At 41.9% G+C, this 19,706-nt stretch overlaps 1 protein-coding gene, 1 long non-coding RNA gene and 2 pseudogenes across 2 annotated transcripts in view; 3 read left to right on the top strand and 1 right to left on the bottom strand.

Moving 5' to 3' along the window:
• The window catches only part of LOC106700667 (uncharacterized), an 82,000-nt gene extending 68,532 nt beyond the window's left edge, over positions 1–13,468 (top strand). Inside the window, exon 6 of the long non-coding RNA XR_011463636.1 lies at positions 12,723–13,468. This is a non-coding gene — a long non-coding RNA (uncharacterized lncRNA). The remainder of the gene's footprint in view (positions 1–12,722) is intronic.
• Positions 6,380–9,156, top strand: LOC138987212 (UPF0729 protein C18orf32 homolog pseudogene; annotated as a pseudogene).
• On the bottom strand, positions 9,304–14,242 carry BCL2L15 (BCL2 like 15). Its single transcript, XM_005887102.3, has 4 exons — positions 13,910–14,242; positions 13,478–13,599; positions 10,445–10,669; positions 9,304–9,571 (listed from the first exon to the last, which is right to left on the bottom strand). Exons 1-4 carry the CDS (start codon positions 14,031–14,033, stop codon positions 9,554–9,556), a joined length of 489 nt encoding a protein of 162 aa, XP_005887164.1. The 5' UTR covers positions 14,034–14,242; the 3' UTR covers positions 9,304–9,553.
• Positions 14,243–15,977: 1,735 nt separating this feature from the next.
• On the top strand, positions 15,978–18,847 carry LOC138987211 (ARL14 effector protein pseudogene; annotated as a pseudogene).
• The last annotated feature ends 859 nt before the right edge of the window (positions 18,848–19,706 follow it).

Here is a 19,706-nt window from a genome sequence, read left to right as displayed (position 1 = left end):
GATTTCAAGGAATTGGGCTACCACCCAATTTTGGCCTTTTATGGTCAGTCATAAATGTCCTGCTGCCTGTGGTGTGTGTGACCTAATGTATTACAATGAGTGAATAATAATGATCAAGGTCCACTGGAAGTCAAATCTTCTGCTATCTTGGGCTTAGTAGGTTCTAACCAGTTTCTGTTGTGTCCTCAATGGCTGTCACTCTTTTAGTGGTTGTGCCCTGCCCTCTTTCCTCCTGTCTTAGGCACATCCCGGCGGAGGAAGCATGCAACCATTTGCAGAATGAAGGAGCTGATGCTGCCAAAAGTCTTGGGGTTCTGTGCCCACTGAAGCTGAATAAAAAAAATACAGAGACAGTTTGGAGGAAATAGAAAGGTGGCATTAATCCTTAGATTAATGTTAGATTAATCCTTAGATCAACTCTGTTGAGGGCAGACACAACAGGCTCATGCCCAAGAACTGTGCCCCCAACTTCCACGAGGAGTCTAAAGGCTTATATATGATGAGGGCTCCCAGTTGGGGTAGGTGATGAGGAACAAAAGTATAAAGATCTTGTATTCTTCCTCTTGCATTGTTTCAAAAATAGTCACAGGCTGATGTCAGGTAGCCCAATAATTGTCCAGTGTCTTTCGTGTAGTGTGCTCCTGGGCCTTCTTTCTATAATACAAGGAGAAAAACTACTAGGCGGGGCCTGCAGAGAGAGTGCTGTAAAGGTGAGCACCAGACATAGGATATAATTAGCATAGAGCCAAAGGCTAATAGGTACAAAAGGTAGCTAATGCAGAGTTAGAGGGCAGAAAAGCAAACTTATTTACAGACTACATTAGGAACAAACTAGAAACAGTTATTTAAAGTAAACCTAAGAGTGATCAAGGGGCTTCCCAGGTGGCGCTAGTGGTAAATAACTCACCTGCCAATGCAGGAGACATAGAGACACAGGTTTGATCCCTGGGTCAGGAAGGTCCCCTAGAGGAGGGAATGACAACCCACTCCAGTGTACTTGCCTGGAGAATCCCATGGACAGAGGAGCCTGGTGGGCCCCAGTCCATGGGGTTGCAAAGAGCTTGACATGACTAACGTGACTTAGCACAGGAGTGTTAAGGTTTGCTCACTGTTATCTTCTTTGTTCTCAGGAAAGACAGGAAAAACTCATTCCTTTTTTCCTTTTCACTGCAGCAGAATGATCGGTGAATTGCTCAGGAGTTTTTTTGAGCCTCTGCCTGACACTGTGCCAACTGCATTACCATAGACTGACACACTCCTCACTACAATCCTGTGAGGTAGGGATTATCATCCAGGCCATCGTACAAATAAAAACATGGAGCCTCTCAGAAGCTGAGCAACCTTCCCACTTGGAGCTGTGGGCAGGGAGGGTACAACCCAAGTTTCAGTCAGTCAGTCAGTTCAGTTCAGTCGCTCAGTTGTGTCTGACTCTTTGCAACCCCATGAATCTCAGCACACTAGGCCTCCCTGTCCATCACCAACTCCCGGAGTTCACTCAAACTCATGTCCATTGAGTCAGTGATGCGATCCAGCCATCTCATCCTCTGTCATCCCCTTTTCCTCCTGCCCCCAATCCTTCCCAGCATCAGGGTCTTTTCCAGTGAGTCAACTCTTCACATCAGGTGGCCAAAGTATTGGAGTTTCAGCTTTAGCATCAGTCCTTCCAATGAACACCCAGGACTGATCTCCTTTAGAATGGACTGGTTGGATCTCCTTGCAGTCCAAGGGACTCTCAAGAGTCTTCTCCAACACCACAGTTCAAAAGCATCAATTCTTCAGTGCTCAGCTTTCTTCACAGTCCAACTCTCACATCCATACACTTGACCTCAAAGTCTCAGGAGCTGAGGAGAACTTATTTAATGTGTCAAGACTGCACTTCTTTAGAACAGAAAAGGAGGATGAAGGTCCAGCTGAACGGAGGGAATGGGCAGGAACAGATCAGCAGAGTCAGCCCAGGAGTGCTCAGTACATCCAAAGTGAAAGTCAAGTCACTCAGTCATGTCCAACTCTTTGCGACCCCATGGACTGTAGCCCTCCAGGCTCCTCTGTCCATAGAATTCTCCAGATAAGAATAATGGAGTGGATAGCCATTCCCTCCTCCAGGGGATCTTCCCAGGGATCCCAGCCTAGGGATCAAACCCAGGTCTCCTGCATTGCAGGCAGATTCTTTACCATCTGAGCCACCAGGGAAGCCCCATCCAAGAACCAACCAAAGCCCGAGCTCTGGATAAAGCAGTGTGTCTGTGTGATCTTGAACTGAGTCACTGGAAATGAGTGGGTGAGGGATATGAGGAGAAAGGGGCATCCAGTCCAAGAAAATGGTGTTAATAAATATTAATCTTGAAAATGAAAGCAACTTAGGTGAATTGGTAGGACTGAAACAAGGAGGGTAATGAGGCTAGGAAAGCAAGAAATAAGGTTAGAAAGGCAGATAAGGGGCCTGATCATGAATGACCTTGTGTGGCTTCTAAATGGGTTTGCATTTTCTCCTGATACAAGCAAGAGAGACCCACTCTCCAGTTTTAAACCTCTGAGCAACATGATCAGTTTTGCATGTTTGTAATATTACTCTGAAATGAGTTTGGAGTAATTCAAACCTAAAGGCAGGTCTGTGAGACTATTTCAATAATCCCTGTGATGGCGGCCTTAACTGTTGACTTCTTGGCAGGGAAAGGAAAGGAATGGCTTTACCTAGAAATGGGTTGGAAGAGGAAAAAAAAGTAGTCCTGTTTTAAACACAATGAGTTTGATATGATCATGGGATATCTAAATTGCTACCCACACACACATTTGAGAGGTCCACATCTATGATCTTATCACAGATGGTCTTAAGTTATAGTTATTTTTGTGATCTAGGTTAAAGTTTAACTATTTTCCTCACTTCAGGACTTTTCAGTGCCTCCACTATGCTATATCACGAATGCAGAGGGAGGATATAAGATGCAGTGTTTACCACACTCAATCAAATAAGAGTATTTTCCCCAGCTTATTTACATGTCTCAGGACAACGGGGTTACCTGCTGTTCTAGAAGTTTTCAACTATATTAAGATTAAAAAACAATGAAGAGTTTTTTGAACTAGTTCAAAAGCAATTAGAAAGCAGACCAAAAAAAGAAGCTTGAATAATCAGCAAGGTGCCTGTCTTAGCTCATGTTCTTAACAAGTGGTAAGAATGGGGAGATCTGCCTAGTGTTAAAGACCCTGTGAAATGTACTACCAAAGTGAAACAGATGTAGAGGTTGCTTAAAAAGCCAACTATGTCCAAAAAAGGTAAGCACACAAATAACTATAATTTAAGACCATTTGTGATAAGACCATAGATGTGGTGCAAACCAAATTATGAGAAGACAGTCAGAGTCAGAGCCAGGAAAAAAAAATTATTATGAGAAGGTAAAGATCACTTCTTACTTGGATTATCTAGATAGCCTTTAAACCAATTATTTATTTATTTGGCTGCCCCAGGTTTTAATTGCTGCACTTGGATTTTAAGAGAATGGTAATGCTTTGGGAAAATGATTCTTAGTTTTTAAACAGTAAGGGCTCCCATCTGATACATTTCTAAAGCAACTTTTAGTTTTTAATTCTTTGTTTTTGGTGTGCTGGGTCTTCGTTGCTACACAGGCTTTCTAGCTGCGGTAAGTGAGGGCTACTCCCTAGTTGTGGTACACACGCTTCTCGCTGCAGTGGCTTCTCTTGTGGAGCACATGCTCTGGAATGTGGGCTCGGGAGTTGTGGCACATGGGCTTAGTTGCCCTGCAGAGTGTGGAGTCTTCCTGGACCAGAGATGGAATCCATGTCTTCTGCACTGGCAGGCAGATTCTTAACCACTGGACCACCAGGGAAGTCCTGATACATTTTATTAAAGTTTCAAAATTTCGTTTAGTGGCATGTAAAATTTCAAAATGAATTATACCATATCCAAAAAGGGACCAAAAAAAAGTCACAGCTTTGGCCAACTTGGTGGTAATATATGGGACAGACTGGAATGGGTCAAGCTTGCAATAGGATGATCAGTTGAAAGCATAACTAGGAGGTTTTATCAATAGTCCCAGCAGGTGGTAATACATTCTTGTAGGAAGAATCAGGACAAAAAGGAAGGAATAGTGAGAAAGACTAATCGGGGGCATAGAACCGGAGAGAGGGAGAAGGGAAAAATGACTAAGACTTTGAGTTAGTTGGATGGCAATCTGGGAAAGTGTGGGGATAAGAAAGGTCAATAGAAATAAAGAGTTAGAGTTTGTGGGTATGGATTTACGAAGAAAGAAAATAAGTCAGATTTAGGAATCACATCGGAGAAGGCAGTGGCACCCAGCTCCAGGACTCTTGCCTGGAAAATCCCATGGACGGAGGAGCCTGGTGGGCCGTAGTCCATGGGGTCGCTAAGAGTAGGACATGACTGAGCGATTTCACTTTCACTTTTCACTTTCATGCATTGGAGAAGGAAATGGCAACTCACTCCAGTGTTCTTGCCTGGAGAATCCCAGGGATGGGGGAGCCTGGTGGGCTGCCGCCTATAGGGTCGCACAGAGTCTGACACGACTGAAGCGACTTAGCAGCAGCAGCAGCAGCAGGAATCACATTGAGGTGAAATGTAAAATAAGACTGGTTTGCCTTTGTGGGAGGCAGAATTAATGAAGAGAAAAAAGTCAAGCTAGAACTTTATGAATTTCAAACCACAGGGTCTCTGAATTGTTTAAGCAGTGCTTAACATATTCCAGGCATTAGGCTAAACCCTTCACAAAGTATATTGTATCATTTATCCCTCACAATAATCCTATCGTGGGAACATAGGCACAAAGGAGTTGGATTACTTGCCCAGTGTCACATGATTTGTCTATGGTGAAATCAAGGTGTTAAAATCAGACAGTCTAAATGCATTCATGATCTCTGGGCTACAATGTTTCTTTCATGCAGCCCAAATCACTTCAGCTCTCCTAGGACAGAGGGTGGCCTAGCAACAAACACAACACCCAGGCCAGAGCTGCCTTATCTATTTGCCTAGCACCATATCCTCTGTCTCAAGGTATTACAGAGCAGGGGAACTCCTTGGTGGTCCAGTGGTTAGGACACTACGCTTTCACTGGTATGGCCTGGTTGGGGAACTAAGGTCCTACAAGCTGTGTGGCATGGCCCCCCAAAAAGATACTACAGTATACTTGGAGCTAGATTCACATTCTGATGTTCTGTGGGCCACATAGGACAAAAAAAGGGAGCTGGCATGGCTAAGAGGGGGAAGAATAAAAAGAGGGCGCTGCTGACCTCTAATACTTATCATTCAATTTATTTTTTTCCAGTTTTATTGAGATATAACATTGTGTAAATTTAAGGCATACAATGCAATTATTTGATATATGTGTTTGCAAAATGATCACCATAATAAAGTTAGTTAACAAACCTATCACCTCACATAGCTACAATTTGTGTGTGCATTGAGAATTTAACACAAGCTGGAATCAAGATTGCCAGGAGAAATATCAATAACCTCAGTTATGCAGATGACACCACCCTTATGGCAGAAAGTGAGGAGAAACTAAAAAGCCTCTTGATGAAAGTGAAAGTGGAGAGTGAGGCAGAGGAGACCCCTGCCTCGAGGAGGCCCTCTGCCCAAACCCACGCCGGCCACGGGGCTGCTGGGAGGGGCTGGGCTTAAAGTTCAACATTCAGAAAATGAAGATCATGGCATCCAGTCCCATCACTTCATGGGAACTAGATGGGGAAACAGTGGAAACAGTGTCAGACTTTATTTTTCGGGGCTCCAAAATCACTGCAGATGGTGACTGCAGCCATGAAATTAAAAGACGCTTACTCCTTGGAAGGAAAGTTATGACCAACCTAGATAGCATATTCAAAAGCAGAAACATTACTTTGCCAAAAAAGGTCCGTCTAGTCAAGGCTATGGTTTTTCCAGTGGTCGTGTATGGATATGAGACTTGGACTGTGAAGAAGGCTGAGCGCCGAAAAATTGATGCTTTTGAACTGTGGTGTTGGAGAAGACTCTTGAGAGTCCCTGGGCTGCAAGGAAATCCAACCAGTCCATTCTGAAGGAGATCAGCCCTGGGATTTCTTTGGAAGGAATGATGCTAAAGCTGAAACTCCAATACTTTGGCCACCTCATGCGAAGAGTTGACTCATTGGAAAAGAATCTGATGCTGATTGGGGGCAAGAGAAGAAGGGGACGTCAGAGGATGAGATGGCTGGATGGCATCACTGACTCCATGGACATGAGTCTCAGTGAACTCCGGGAGTTGGTGATGGACAGGGAGGCCTGGCGTGCTGCGATTCATGGGGTCGCAAAGAGTCAGACACGACTGAGCGACTGATCTGATCTGAGAATTTTAAAAATCTACTGCATTAGATTCAAATATATATTATAGTATTGTTAACCATGCGCTTCCCTGGTGACTCAGCAGTAAAGAATCCATCTTCAATGCAGGAAACATGAGTTCAATCTCTGGATCAGGAAGATCCCCTGGAGGAGAAAATGGCAACCTATTCTGGTATTCTTGCCTGGGAAATCCTACGGACAGAGAAGCCTACAGTCCATGTGGTTGCAAAAGAGTTGAACATGACTGGTGACTAAACAAGATTGTTAACTATAGTCAACATGCTATACATTTCATCCCCAGAACTTTTCATCTCATAGGAAGTTTGTACCCTTTGACCACCTTCACCTATTTTCTCTACCCCGATCCTCAGTCTCTGCTCTTGGCAACCAGCAATCTGCTTCCTGTTGCTATATCATTCAATTTAGATTCCACTTGCTGAGAATTAGATCAAACGCACATAGAGAATTTTATTTCATGAACAGAACAGCGTTAGTCAAAGTGAAAATAATGATTTCACCTAAGAGGTCAAATACCACAAAACTCACCATGTTGGGTTTACAGTAATGTAACGGACAAAGGAATATATCAAGTGTCTGAAGTTGGTAGCAAGAAAAGCTAATTTCTACTAAAGAGAAACATGAAATCTCATTTCTGGATTACCAACCTAATTTATTGAAGAATAGAGGAAATAGCATAACTTGAAAAAGTCAAAATATATTAGCAGCACTATATTTTTATGTCTGTACATCTAGAGGAGCCAGATAGCTGGCCGGTTGAAGGGAGGGGATGTGGTTAGCTTTGTTAAACTTAAGCCAAAGCCATTAACGCCTCGCTTAAACAGTAGTGCTTTTCTTCTTGATGTTTAGGTAGGTCATCGAGTTTCTGGAGCTTAGAGATGAAGAAGTCTCTACTTGATGACCGTCTATTAATCCATGAGATTATTAAGAACTGTTATGTGATACACAGACCATAGAGACCATATGTTTTACTTCCAATAACTTCCAATCGTTTGTGGCAGGACCAAGGAAATACACACCTCTATCGAATACTCAGGAGTCCGGGAGTTCACTGATTTGCCAAAGGTTTTAGAGAATGTGTGGATTATGCAAGAACTAACAAACACTCAAACTAAATTCTGATTAAGAGTCATCCTATCTATGGTTTCTTTTGGAATTATCAGGATTGCAACAGAGTTTAAATTACTCAAGGAGAAATGGTCATGGAGCTCTGGAGCCGAGGTCTGAAAACTTAAAGGGCCAGAGAGTAGACATTTTAAGTTTTACAGGACAGGCTATATGGTGTCCGCCATAACTCAACTCTGCGGTTGCAATGCTACAACAGCCATAGGTAATATGTAAACAAGTGTGTGTAGTTGCATTCCAATAAAACTTTCTTAAAAAAAAAAAAAAAAAAGCTATGGGCTGATTTGGTCTGTGGGTTGTAATTCCCCAACCCTTGCTTGAATGTGATGGTTCTCAAAATTTGTGTGCACATCAGAATCACCAGTGGGACCAATTAAAAAGGTAGGATCCTAGGCCCCAGCCTACCCTTACCAAAACAGAATCTCTAGGGATGCAGCCTGGAAATCAGCAACGTATAAGGTCCACAAGTGGCAAGTGAGCTGCACTTCGAGAAACACTGTGGCATGTACACAGCCGGCTTCATCTAAGCTAGGATGGCCCTGTAGTCCCACAAGGGGGCCAGCACTTCCTGTTTTCTGTAGTCATAGAAATGCAGTGACTGCTCTGTTGCTCTTTGGCCTTTCTAATAGAATAGCAGATGAACAGACTGCTATTTTCTTGCTTCCAGCCTTGACAATATATAAAATAATTTGGCTCCAGTGAAATTTACATGAGATTCAGGTTATGAATTTAAAAGAAAATCCTCAACTTAAAATAACAAGATTTTCTAAACCAAAGATCTCCCTGAAATGCCTTAGACTGCAAAATTAGTAGACCAGATGCCTTATCGGAGGATGGAGCTAAATCTGATGGAATGGTTCACTGTGGGCTCCCTTTTCCCTACACTATCTCCAGCAACCTGCCCTGTTGCCTGGAACTCCACTTCTAAAGTCATTACTTTGTGTCTGGAGGTCTTTGTTGCACTAAAAAATCTCATTAAAACTACTGTGTCACTGTGGAAGACCCCTCATGTAAAAACAGAAAGTATAAAAATCTCTGTAGAGTGCCCGTGGGATTTGTGGCCGGTGAGCCGAGCCGGGTAGTGGTCTGCGGGGGTCGGGGCGGCGTGGGCGGCGGACTCGGTGCGCAGCGCCGCTCTCCTGCCCTCACGTTTAGGAACTCACATCCGGGACAATGGTGTGCATTCCCTGCATCGTCATTCCAGTTCTGCTCTGGGTCTACAAAAAGTTCCTGGAGCCATATGCATACCCTCTGATCTCCCCCTTTGTTAGCCGTATGTGGCCTCGGAAAGCTATACGAGAAACCAATGATAAAAACAAAGGCAAAGTAGACTATAAGGGTGCAGACATAAATGGATTACCAACAAGAGGACCAACAGAAATGTCTGATAAAAAGAAAGACTAAACTGATTGTCCCGAAGGATCTCATTGTTTTAAAAATGGACCTGATACTATGAAGCACCTTCTTTGTAATTGTCTCTGATCTTTTTCCAAGACCAGAATTTGGGTTGATATTAATAGTTTAGACATTTACCTATGCTAATCAGGGAATACCTGGTATTTGTATTTAAAATGTAGCTAGTTATATTTAACAACCTCATTTCTGATTTCCTTTTTCATTAAAGTAGTTTTCATTTCTTTTATTTCAGTTTTAAAAATATGAATAAATATATAAGGTTTGTGCCAGTAGACACTGTTACTAAGTCAGTACCTAGAAATTCTTGGGGGCTCTAGCTTTTTTTATTCAGGCTCTTCAAATTTGAGGAGTGTAATTTTACTGTGAAACATTGCAGTGAGACTGTGCAGTCAAATGAAAGGTAGTTTTTGGAGATGATAATGACTTGAAATAAAGATGTAATTACTGTCCAAAAAAAAAAAAAAAAAAAATCTCTATAGACCTCTGGGAGATGCTCCTAACTTTAACAATCAGTAGAAAAGAGATTATTCAGCTAAATTCAGTGCTGTCTAAGAGAAAGAGGGTTTTTATTTGGTTATTTTTAATTTGGTTGATTTTAATCACCAGAGATCAATCATCTGATCAGTCAAAGAAGTCCTGTTCAGGCTGGGAAACAGCTCCATCTCTTCTTCAGCCCTCCAGATTTTCCTAGGAAAGACAATGAATATCCTACAGTCAAAGGGATGGTCTTCAGGAACTCCGTTAAGAAACCAGACAGACCTGCAGACACCTTTTTTGCTCATCCTGAAAATGAAGACATGCTCCACGGAGCAGATGCTCTAAGGCATAGGCTTAGAACGCCGCCTGTCGTTACCACTACAGCAGATATCATTGTTCTTGGTTAGACAATAGTAAGATGATTCTGAACTTCCTCAACACACACCCAAAACATGTTAGGGGAAGGAGACCCAGAAACTTACCAAGGGGTAGAGCAAAGTCAGACTGATGTTACAACCTCACCATAAATAGAATCACAGATGATTATGTGAAGGAAGTAGAAATTAGTTTGACAAAGTTAGCAGTCAATATTTTAGGCAACCTGCCTCTGGGGTCCAGGGCTTCCCTGGTAGCTTAACGGTAAAGAATCTGCCTGCAATGCAGGAGACAATGCAAGAGATGCAGCTTCGATTTCTGGGTCAGGAAGATCCTCTGGAGGAGGGCATGGCAACCCACTTCAGTTTTTTTGTCTGGAGAATCCCATGGACAGAGAAGCCTGGTAGGCTACAGTCCATAGGGTCACAAAGAGTTGGCCATGACTGAAGCAATTTAGCATGCATGCATGCATGAACACTCTGGGGTCCAAGACCTGCTGGCTGAGCTTCTGACTGCTTCTCTTTTCCATGGCAAAAAAACCCCGAATAATCCTGTCATTTTCAGCAAAGTTGGAAGTCCTGTTTACTTGCATGGTTTCCAACTGACAGAAAGAACCATGAACTGGAGTCTCAGGTATTAATATAAATATATATATTAATATAAAAACAATGCCAATGGCCAGCAAAGCCAGGGGTCCAAAATACTTACCCATCCTCCCTGGCCCTGGATGTACTCTCGGATGGCAGTGTTGCCATTGATCATATTCGTTATGGGCCTCACCACCTGTCTTGCCACCTCAGGAGCCATGCGGGCCACATGTTCAAGAAGTTTCACTGACACTGCCAGAAAGGCTCTCTCATAAGCCAAGCTGGAATCTTGGGCACACCAGGCATTGCTGAGAGATTTTACTGTGTTCTGAAGTACAATTCCTGCCTGGGGAAAGACAGAAGATATATCAGTGGAGTATCACTAAAAAGGTACGGGAGGCTGCAGTTGCAGGAATCCAGTAAAGCAAGTGTTTCTCAAAGAACGACAAGGACATATTGGTTGTATCTAAGGTAATCTTTTTTTTTTCCAATTAAGTAAATTTATTTTGAGATAATATTTTTTCAAACTTTTTATTTTGTACTGGGATATAGCTGATTAACAATGTTGTGAGTTTCAGGTGAACAGTGAAGGGACTCAACCGTATATATACATGTATCCATTCTTCCCCCAACTCCCCTCCCATCCATAAGGTAATCTTAAAGAATAAATGGATAAACTTTTCTTATTTTAATATTTTTTAATTTATTGCAATGGGTATTAGAAAAAAAAAACATAAGTAGCCCATCAAACCCACAATTTGCTCAGGATGAATAAAATTATTAAAGAAAAAAAATGATTTGAAAGAAAAATCCTAAGTACATGATAGTAGAGCTGGTCAAATCCTGAATGTCTGGCTTAAATGACTGAAGTCTTAGAAACTCTAAAGTAAAAAATAGATTAAGCTTTTCCTCTTCCTTTACCCTTCCCCAAAAGTTTGATCCAAAAGCCATTATTTGGGGCCAGTGAAAGTGAAAGTTGCTCAGTCATGTCTGACTCTTTGCGATCCCATGGACTACACAGTCCATGGAATTCTCCTGACAGGTCAGAATACTGGAGTGGGTAGCCTTTCCCTTCTCCAGGGGCTCTTCCCAACCCAGGGATCAAATCTAGGTCTCCCACATTGCAGGTGGATTCTTTACCAGCTGAGCCACAAGGGAAGCCCTAGGTGGGGCCAACAAAGATTTCTGTGGTGTGGCATAGAGGGCCCATGGTAGCCAGAGCAGGGTGTTAGAACCCAAAGAAGATGAGAAGGGCATCCACAGTGAGAGTGCCTATATCCTGGTTTCCAAATTATGTTCTCTGTAAAAAGAAATCAGAGTTCCCTGGAAAATGGCTAATTTCAGGTTGTAGCTTGGAAAATACAAGATCTTCTGTAAAAAAAATTAAAGTAGTACTCAAAGAATGATAGGGACATGCCAAAATCACAGTCCAGATTGAAAGGAGTCCTACTGGTAGAATCTGGGGCAATTTGGGCATACAAATAAATAATGATAGCAACAGATTATAACCCATTGAATAAAGTAGGAATTCATGAGTCCACATTGAAATGAAAAATAAGGTCAAAATATGAAAAGGCAGTCAATTTTATGGTAATGGAGAGAAACCAGACATTTGGTGGCAAGCATGCTGTGGTGTATACAGAAATGGAATTATGTGGTACACATGAAACTTGGGCTTCCCTAAGGGCTCACAGAGTAAAGAATCTGCCTGCAATGCCTGAGACCTGGGTTTGATCCCTGGATGGATCCCCTGGAGAAGGGAATGGCAACCCACTCCAGTACTCTTGCCTGGAGAATCCCCATGGACAGAGGAGGGCTACAGTCCATGAGGTCAGAAAGGGTCAGACACGACTGAGCAACTAAGCACACACACAGTTTCCTTACCTGCTTAAATGGATGTTAAGTCAGAAAACTGAGGACCGATCAGCAGTCCCTGACTTTTTTGGCACCAGAGGCCAGTTTCGTGGAAGACTATTTTTCCACAGACTAGGGGTGGGGGGATGGTTTCAAGATGATTTAAGCTCATTACATTTATTGTGTACTTTATTTCTATTATTATTACATCAGCTCTACCTCAGGTCATCAGGGATTAGATCTTACAGGTTGGGGTCACCTGGCCTATAGGTTCTACAGTCTAAGTTGTGTGAATACAGCAAGTGGACAAAATTGGGTTAGATGTTTGCTCTCACAGTGTTATACATACATGGGGAAAAGCTGCACTACAATTGCTTCTATGATGCCTCATAGAGTAGTGTAAGGATTAAATGAGATAATAAGTGTAAAACATTTAGAATATTGTCTGACACATGGTAAGTAATGTGTTAATACTAGCTGTCATTATTGATATTAATTAGCAACCTCTTCTAAAACATGGTCTATGGTATTTATATCCAATACAGAATCCAAGAATCAGGACTCTGATGAAAAGCCAGATACACCTAAGTGGGCTGCTGTAAGTACTTATTCCCCATTGCATCAGACTTGTCAAATGCCTATCCTTCCTGTATATAGTTTTATTGCTGGATCTCAAGGGGAAAAAAGATGCCCATTACCAACAAAATAAATGCTTCCCTTGTGACTGAGCTGGTAAAAAGTCCGTCTGCAATGCGGGAGACCTGGGTTCGATCCCTGGGTTAGGAAGATCCTCCTGGAGAAGGGAAAGGTTACCCATTCCAGTATTCTGACCTGGAGAATTCCATGGACTGTTTAGTCCATGGGTTCACAAAGAGTTGGGACATGACTGAGGGACTTTCACTTTCACCAGCAAAATATTTTAAAAGGTGCTAAAAGAATAGAATGTTTTACCAAGAATAAAAAACATTTTACCAATGTTTTACCAAAAGTGTGTGTGTATATATATATATATATATATACACACACACGTTCTATGCCATAAAGCACAGCTCTGATGAAAAACAATCAGAAGGCTGATGAGCCTGTGCCAAAAGCTTTTTACCTCAATACCACCTTGTCTTTGGTTAACTGCTAAAAACTTGGAATTGAAGAATTCCTGCTGTATCTTCTTGGATGCAGTAAGCCCCCAAATCTTTCATAGAACATTTTTAGTCACAGTTGTATAGGCATAGTAAGAGAACGGTGTCTGAAATAGAATAAACCAGAAACAAAAAATAGAAAGAAGTAGTGGAAACTTGACCTGTCCTCGAATGGTTTCTGCAATGACATTTTTGGCAGAAGCTTCCAATTCTCCATTGAATTTGTCACCCAGCATCCGAAGGCGACCCGCAATGATGGCCACATCAAAAGAGGAAACCTCCCCTAAAAAGGAGCACAGTCGCATTTATCACAATGCCTGAAGTGATGGCAAGCCCCAGGGACCTGGGCATTGAAGCAAGTTCTCTAGATTTCTAAACAATCCAGTCCTCATCCTCCCAAGAAAATCTTTAATATAGTGTCAACACCAATAGACAAAAAATTCTCCCTTCACTGAGAATCTCTTTCCCTGCTACGAGGACTCCAGATATTGCTGAAAACTTAGTTTGCCTTTTGAGACTTCAGAGGAAATAAGTTAGCAGATTCAGATTTTCTTACTGACTTGCAATTACCACCTCAGGCCCAGAAGCCTTACCTGAATCTGATTCATCTTCACATTGTAGGGTCCGGTTACCAACCTCCCAAGCAGGGCCTAAGAAGTCGGTGAGGAGAGCGTTCACTATGCATTCTGTTTGTTCCTCAAAAGTTCGGGGGCTCATTTTAGATGTATGTTTGCAGTCAAGTTTTGCTTTCCTACAGAACAAGCAATTCAGTTCAGCAGGAAGTCAGAAACCCTGGTAAACCAGATGTGTCCTCATGTAAAGTTACTTAATGGGACATGGGGTCCTGGAGTCTTTCCGTCCACCTGTCTTCAAAGCAGCTGCCCAGAAAGGGCGAGACTGTTCTGCAGAGCTCACCCGCACACAGCTGGGGAGGCTTATTGAAGACTTTCAGTTCCCTGAGAGCCACACCCAAGCCAGGGTTAATGGATAACTTAGACTAGTGACATAGCCAATCTAAAACTGAAATAGAGACAAGGAAGAGCCTCTTGGGTAATAATCACTAAGAAACTTCCTGTTGGGTTCTGGGTATGGTGTAATTTAAAGAAAGAAGTTTTTGAAGTTACATTACACAAACATTCAACTCCTGATGGCATTCATTTGCCACAATGGCACATTGATTATTTACTGAGTACCTGTGTGTAAGGAACTGCACATACTTGGCATATAAATAATCCAGAAAAATGACACAGATACAGGTCCTATCCTCATGGGGCTCACACCTGGACATAAATGACAGATATTAAATAACTAATCACATAATTTCTTGTGCTTATTGAAATATAGTGTGTAATAAGGAAACAAACCAAAATAAAGAAGGCTTCCTTTAAGTTGAAACATCTGAGAGGAGCTCTGAAGGACAAGCAAGGACTCATTAGGCAAAGAGTAGGAGTAAAACCATTCCAGATAGAGGGAACATGACATATAAAAGCTGAGGAGATGAATAAAAATTGGGGCATTTGAGGAATTGTAAATGGGAATAATATAAAGTATTTCACAGGGAAATAATGAGGATTAAGTAAGATAATGTTATGTGGAAGGATCAAGCAGTATCTGAAATATGTGTGTGTGTTAGTTGCTCAGTCACATCCAACTCTTTGCGATGCTATGGACTGTAGTCATCCAGGCTCCTCTGTCCATGGGATTCTCCACGAAAGAATTCTGGAGTGGGTTGCCATTCCCTTCTCCAGGGGATATCCTTGACCCAGGGAAACCTGGGTCTCCTGCTTTGCAGGTAATTCTTTACTGTCTGAGCCATCAGGGAAACCCACCTGAAATACAGCAAGAGTTAAATGTCTTCCTTTTAGCCCAAGGTCTAATCACCAAGATGAAAGGAATCTGGGATCTATTCTCTAATAGAATTAACTGGGTTCTTCCAACAGGGCTGGACTCCATCAGTGTTTTACAGGTTCTCAGGACTGGACACTTATTTTTAGTGGTTGCCTTCTTAATGGAGCTATACCTAGATTCTGGGTTTGTGTCTCAGAAGCAGCACTCAAACCTATCAACTTTTCCAGGGTATTCTGACCTGGTGAACTAGTAGGTCGACATTCAAGCATAAACAGTAAGTTAATTGTTCAAAGTGGAATTTCTAGCTTGCAAAATATTCAGAGCCAATCTTCTGCTTTCTATTCCATTCTAAAAAAAAAAAAAAAAAGATCATACGTTCTTTTGGGACTAGGAATAGGAATTATATAGCTAAAGGGTCATTTTTATTTGTCATTATCACTAAGGCTAAAAACAGTGTCTAAGTAGCTTTCAGACCTCTAATGTCAGAAGATTCTGCAAAGATAATTCTAGGCCAAAGTCCTTTCACACTAAAGCTAGCCACTGACAAGTTAAGGATTCCAACAAATACATGTATAACATACTCCCAAAATAATACACAAAAAAAAAAAAAAATTGTAAGATACAATCCAGCTGGTGTTAAATAGCCTCCCCAAGGTAAGTGGCATCAGTAAGCAGTAGAACAGAAATTTAAAACCAAGTATGTCTTACTATTGATAGTAATAGTAAGACTATTACTATTGTAATGGTTGTAAGAAGCCTACCATACCAGGCTTCTTACTATTGATAGTAAGACATACTTGGTTTTAAATTTCTGTTTAAAGGTTTACTATCAATAGTAAACCTTTCCCCATAATAATAAACCACCTTCCTTATTTCACTACTGGTATACATATGGGCAAATGCAATTTTGGGAATCTAATCTTTGCATAATCTTATATATCCTTTGCATTATTTCATACAGTCAATGGTGTAAGGCTAGAGAACCAGAGTATATCTTTCATGAGCAATGTGGGGTAAAATTTCCTCCTTTATTTACTTCTCTCTGGGCATTCAATGGAGAAGGCAATGGCACCCCACTCCAGTACTTTGCCTGGAAAATCCCACGGATGGAGGAGCCTGGTAGGCAAGTCCATGGGGTCACCAAGAGTCAGACATGACTGAGCGACTTCACTTTCACTTTTCACTTTCATGCATTGGAGAAGGAAATGGCAACCCACTTCAGTGTTTTTGTCTGGAGAATCCCAGGGACGGGGGAGCCTGGTGGCTGCCGTCTGTGGGATCACACAGAGTCGAACACAACTGAAGTGACTTAGCAGCAGCAGCAGGGCCTTCAATGGAATACCCGTCCAACCATTCCTTCCCCTCCCTGCCCCCAGCCCATATACTCTTCACTCGTGTAGTCCAAATATTGTACTCTTAATTATTACTGAAAAATGAGGCCGGAATTTTTTCACTTTCACTTGCTTCTTGCTGCTCTGGTCATAATTTATATCTTTTTCCTAAAGCCTCATCTCATTATATCATTAGCTCAAAATCCAGGATCTTGTCATCTGTACCAGGCCTGCATGTGAATGAGGATCCTGGGGTACAGCTCCTATCAATGTGATGACCTGTAACTAAGAAAAAAAGTTCTTTGTCTCCTCACCCCTAAACACTCAACCTATGAAAAAGTGATAGAATAATTGTAACATAACTCCAATTCAAAAAGGAGGAGGGAATGGAGGCATCTAACATTTGCTGGTCCATAGCTGTAAAATGATCATCAAAGTGAAGTCGCTCAATCGTGTCCGAGTCTTTGCGACCCCATGGGCTGTAGCCTACCATACCAGGCTTCTTAGTCATGGGATTTTCCAGGCAAGAGTACTAGAGTGGGTTGCCATTTCCTTCTCCAGGGGATCTTCCCGACCCAGGGATCGAACCCAGATCTCCCACATTTTAGGCAGATGCTTTACCCTCTGAGCCACCAGGGAAGCCCAAAAATGATCATCAGGAATTATGTAAATGATTGCTTCTGTAATGTTCCAAAGCACCACAGTCATTGGTGGGCCCTCATTATATGTGTTACCAAGACATTAGGACATTTTTCTAAAAGCACAGTATCAACCACCTTCATAGATTTTAAAGATAAGCATCTGCCTATATCATCAAACCAATATATCTGCAGAGACTAGAGAGTGCTCCTAGGGAGGAGGAATATTAAATAATTAACTTCATTTTATGAAAGTAAAAGTGTTAGTCGCTCAGTCACGTCCAACTCTTTGGGACCCCATGGACTATAGCCCACCAGGCTCCTCTGTTCGTGGAATTCTCCAGGCAAGAATACTGGAGTGGGTTGCCATTCACTTCTCCAGGGGAGTCTTCCTGACCAGGATTCGAACCCGGGTCTCCTGCACGGCAGGCAGATTCTTTACCATCTGAGCCACCAGGGAAACCTTAATCATTTTGCTTGTATAAATGAGTAAAACCAGGTGATAGTTAAGAAAAGTCAGTTCTTCATTGAGATGATTTTTAAATTGTTGCTGCTGTTGTTCAGTCGCTCGGTCATGTCCGACTCTTTGCAACCCCATGGACTGCAGCATTCCAGGCTTCCTGTCCATCACCAACTCCCAGAGCTTGCTCAAATTCATGTCCAGAGAGGTGGCGGGTGTGGTGCATACTGGGTCAGTGGAGAGCTCGAGCTAAAGGGTGATCTGCTAGAGAGTGATCTCTAGGCGAAAATCAGAAAGAGGAAATTTACTAGAATCAAGTATGATGGATCCATGTTCAGTTGGAGTCCAGCTTCGGACCACAAATGAGTGCCATAAAACCCATTATACTCGTCATAAGGTTTCAAGACTTTGCAAGAATTGTCATCAAATGACATGCTTCTACTTCAACTGAGAACTGGAATGACACTTTCTGGGAACAATACAATTTGCTTCCATCATGCAAAAGTTTACATTGACAGATTTGAGGATTTGCAGAAGTCATGTTGTGACCCATTTAACATACACAAAAAACTAGCCAAAAAAATTTTACATGTAATTGATTTAGATGATGCCACTTTTCTGAGTGCAAAATTTGGAAGACAGCTTGTACCTGGTTAGAAACTTTGTCCAAAACGTACACAGATAATCAATGGAAGTGTGGATGTTGATTCTGAAGACCGGCAGAAAAGAAAACCTGACTCAGATGGAAGAACTGCTAAAGCTTTGAGGTCATTACAATTTGCAAACCCAGGAAAACAAACTGAATTTGCTCCAGAAACTGGTAAAAGAGAAAAAAGAAGGCTTACCAAAAATGCAACAGCTGGTTCAGACAGACAAGTGATCCTGGCAAAGAGTAAGATCTACAATAGCCAGGGTCTCCTGATTTTCAGTGGAATGGACCTCTGTCACTGCCTCGATGAAGACTGCTTAGGCTGTTTCTATGCTTGTCCTGCCTGCGGTTCTACCAAATGTGGTACCGAATGCTGCTGTGATCGAAAGTGGCTGTATGAGCAAACTGAAATCGAAGGAGGAGAAATAATTCATAACAAACATGCTGGATAATTTGTGGTGTCCGATTGTGACCCTTTCTGTATTTCTAAAGTTCTGTAATTCTAAGATACATGTTAAAGTTGGTTTTGCCAAATGACACATATGTACTCAGTGTGCACTAACACTGCCTTTTGGGTACCTTAAGATAAATTATTTGATGTAAATTTAGATGGACTGTTTTATTACTCAGCAGTCATCTCTTCAAGCCTTTCTGGGTCAATGTAAAAAAGTAATGTATAGGCAGTCCTCTGTTTGAACAACTCCCATGTCCATAAATTTCCATGGCACTGATACAGTTAAATAAACCAGTTCCTTAACAGCAAGAACAAACAAACAAACAAACAACTCATGTCCATTGAGTCAGTGATGCCATCCAACCATCTCATCCTCTGTCATCCCCTTCTCCTCCCACCTTCAATCTTTCCCAGCATCAGAGTCTTTTCCAATGAGTCAGCTCTTCCCATAAGATGGCCAAAGTATTGGAGCTTCAGCTTCAGCATCAGTCCTTCCAATGAATATTCAGGATTGATTTCCTTTAGGATTGACCAGTTTTATCTCCTTGCTGTCCAAGGGACTCTCAAAAGTCTTCTCCAACACCACAGTTCAAAAGCATCAGTCCTTTGGTGCTGGCCTTCTTTATGGTCCAACTCTCACATCTGTACGTGACTATTGGAAAAACGATAACTTTGACTAATTGGGCCTTTGTCAACAAAGTGGTGTCTGCTTTCTAGGTTGTCATAGCTCTTCTCCCAGTGGGCAAGCATCTTTTAATTTCATGGCTGCAGTCACTGTCTACAGTGATTTTGGAGCCCAAGAAAATAAAGTCTGTCACTATTTCCATTGTTTCTCCATCTATTTGCCCTGAAGTGATGGGACCAGATGCCATGATCTTAGTTTTCTGAATGTTGACTTTTAAGCCAGTTTCTTCACTCTCCTCTTTCATCTTTATCAAAAGTTTAAGTTCCTCTTTGCATTCTGCCAACAGGGTGGTGTTTTCAAAAGCAACAGTTTCGTATTCTGCTAT

The sequence above is a fragment of the Bos mutus genome, chromosome 3 (assembly GCF_027580195.1).
Source record: "Bos mutus isolate GX-2022 chromosome 3, NWIPB_WYAK_1.1, whole genome shotgun sequence".
Taxonomy (NCBI): Eukaryota; Metazoa; Chordata; class Mammalia; order Artiodactyla; family Bovidae; genus Bos; species Bos mutus.
This window is presented reverse-complemented; position numbering and strand designations above follow the sequence as displayed.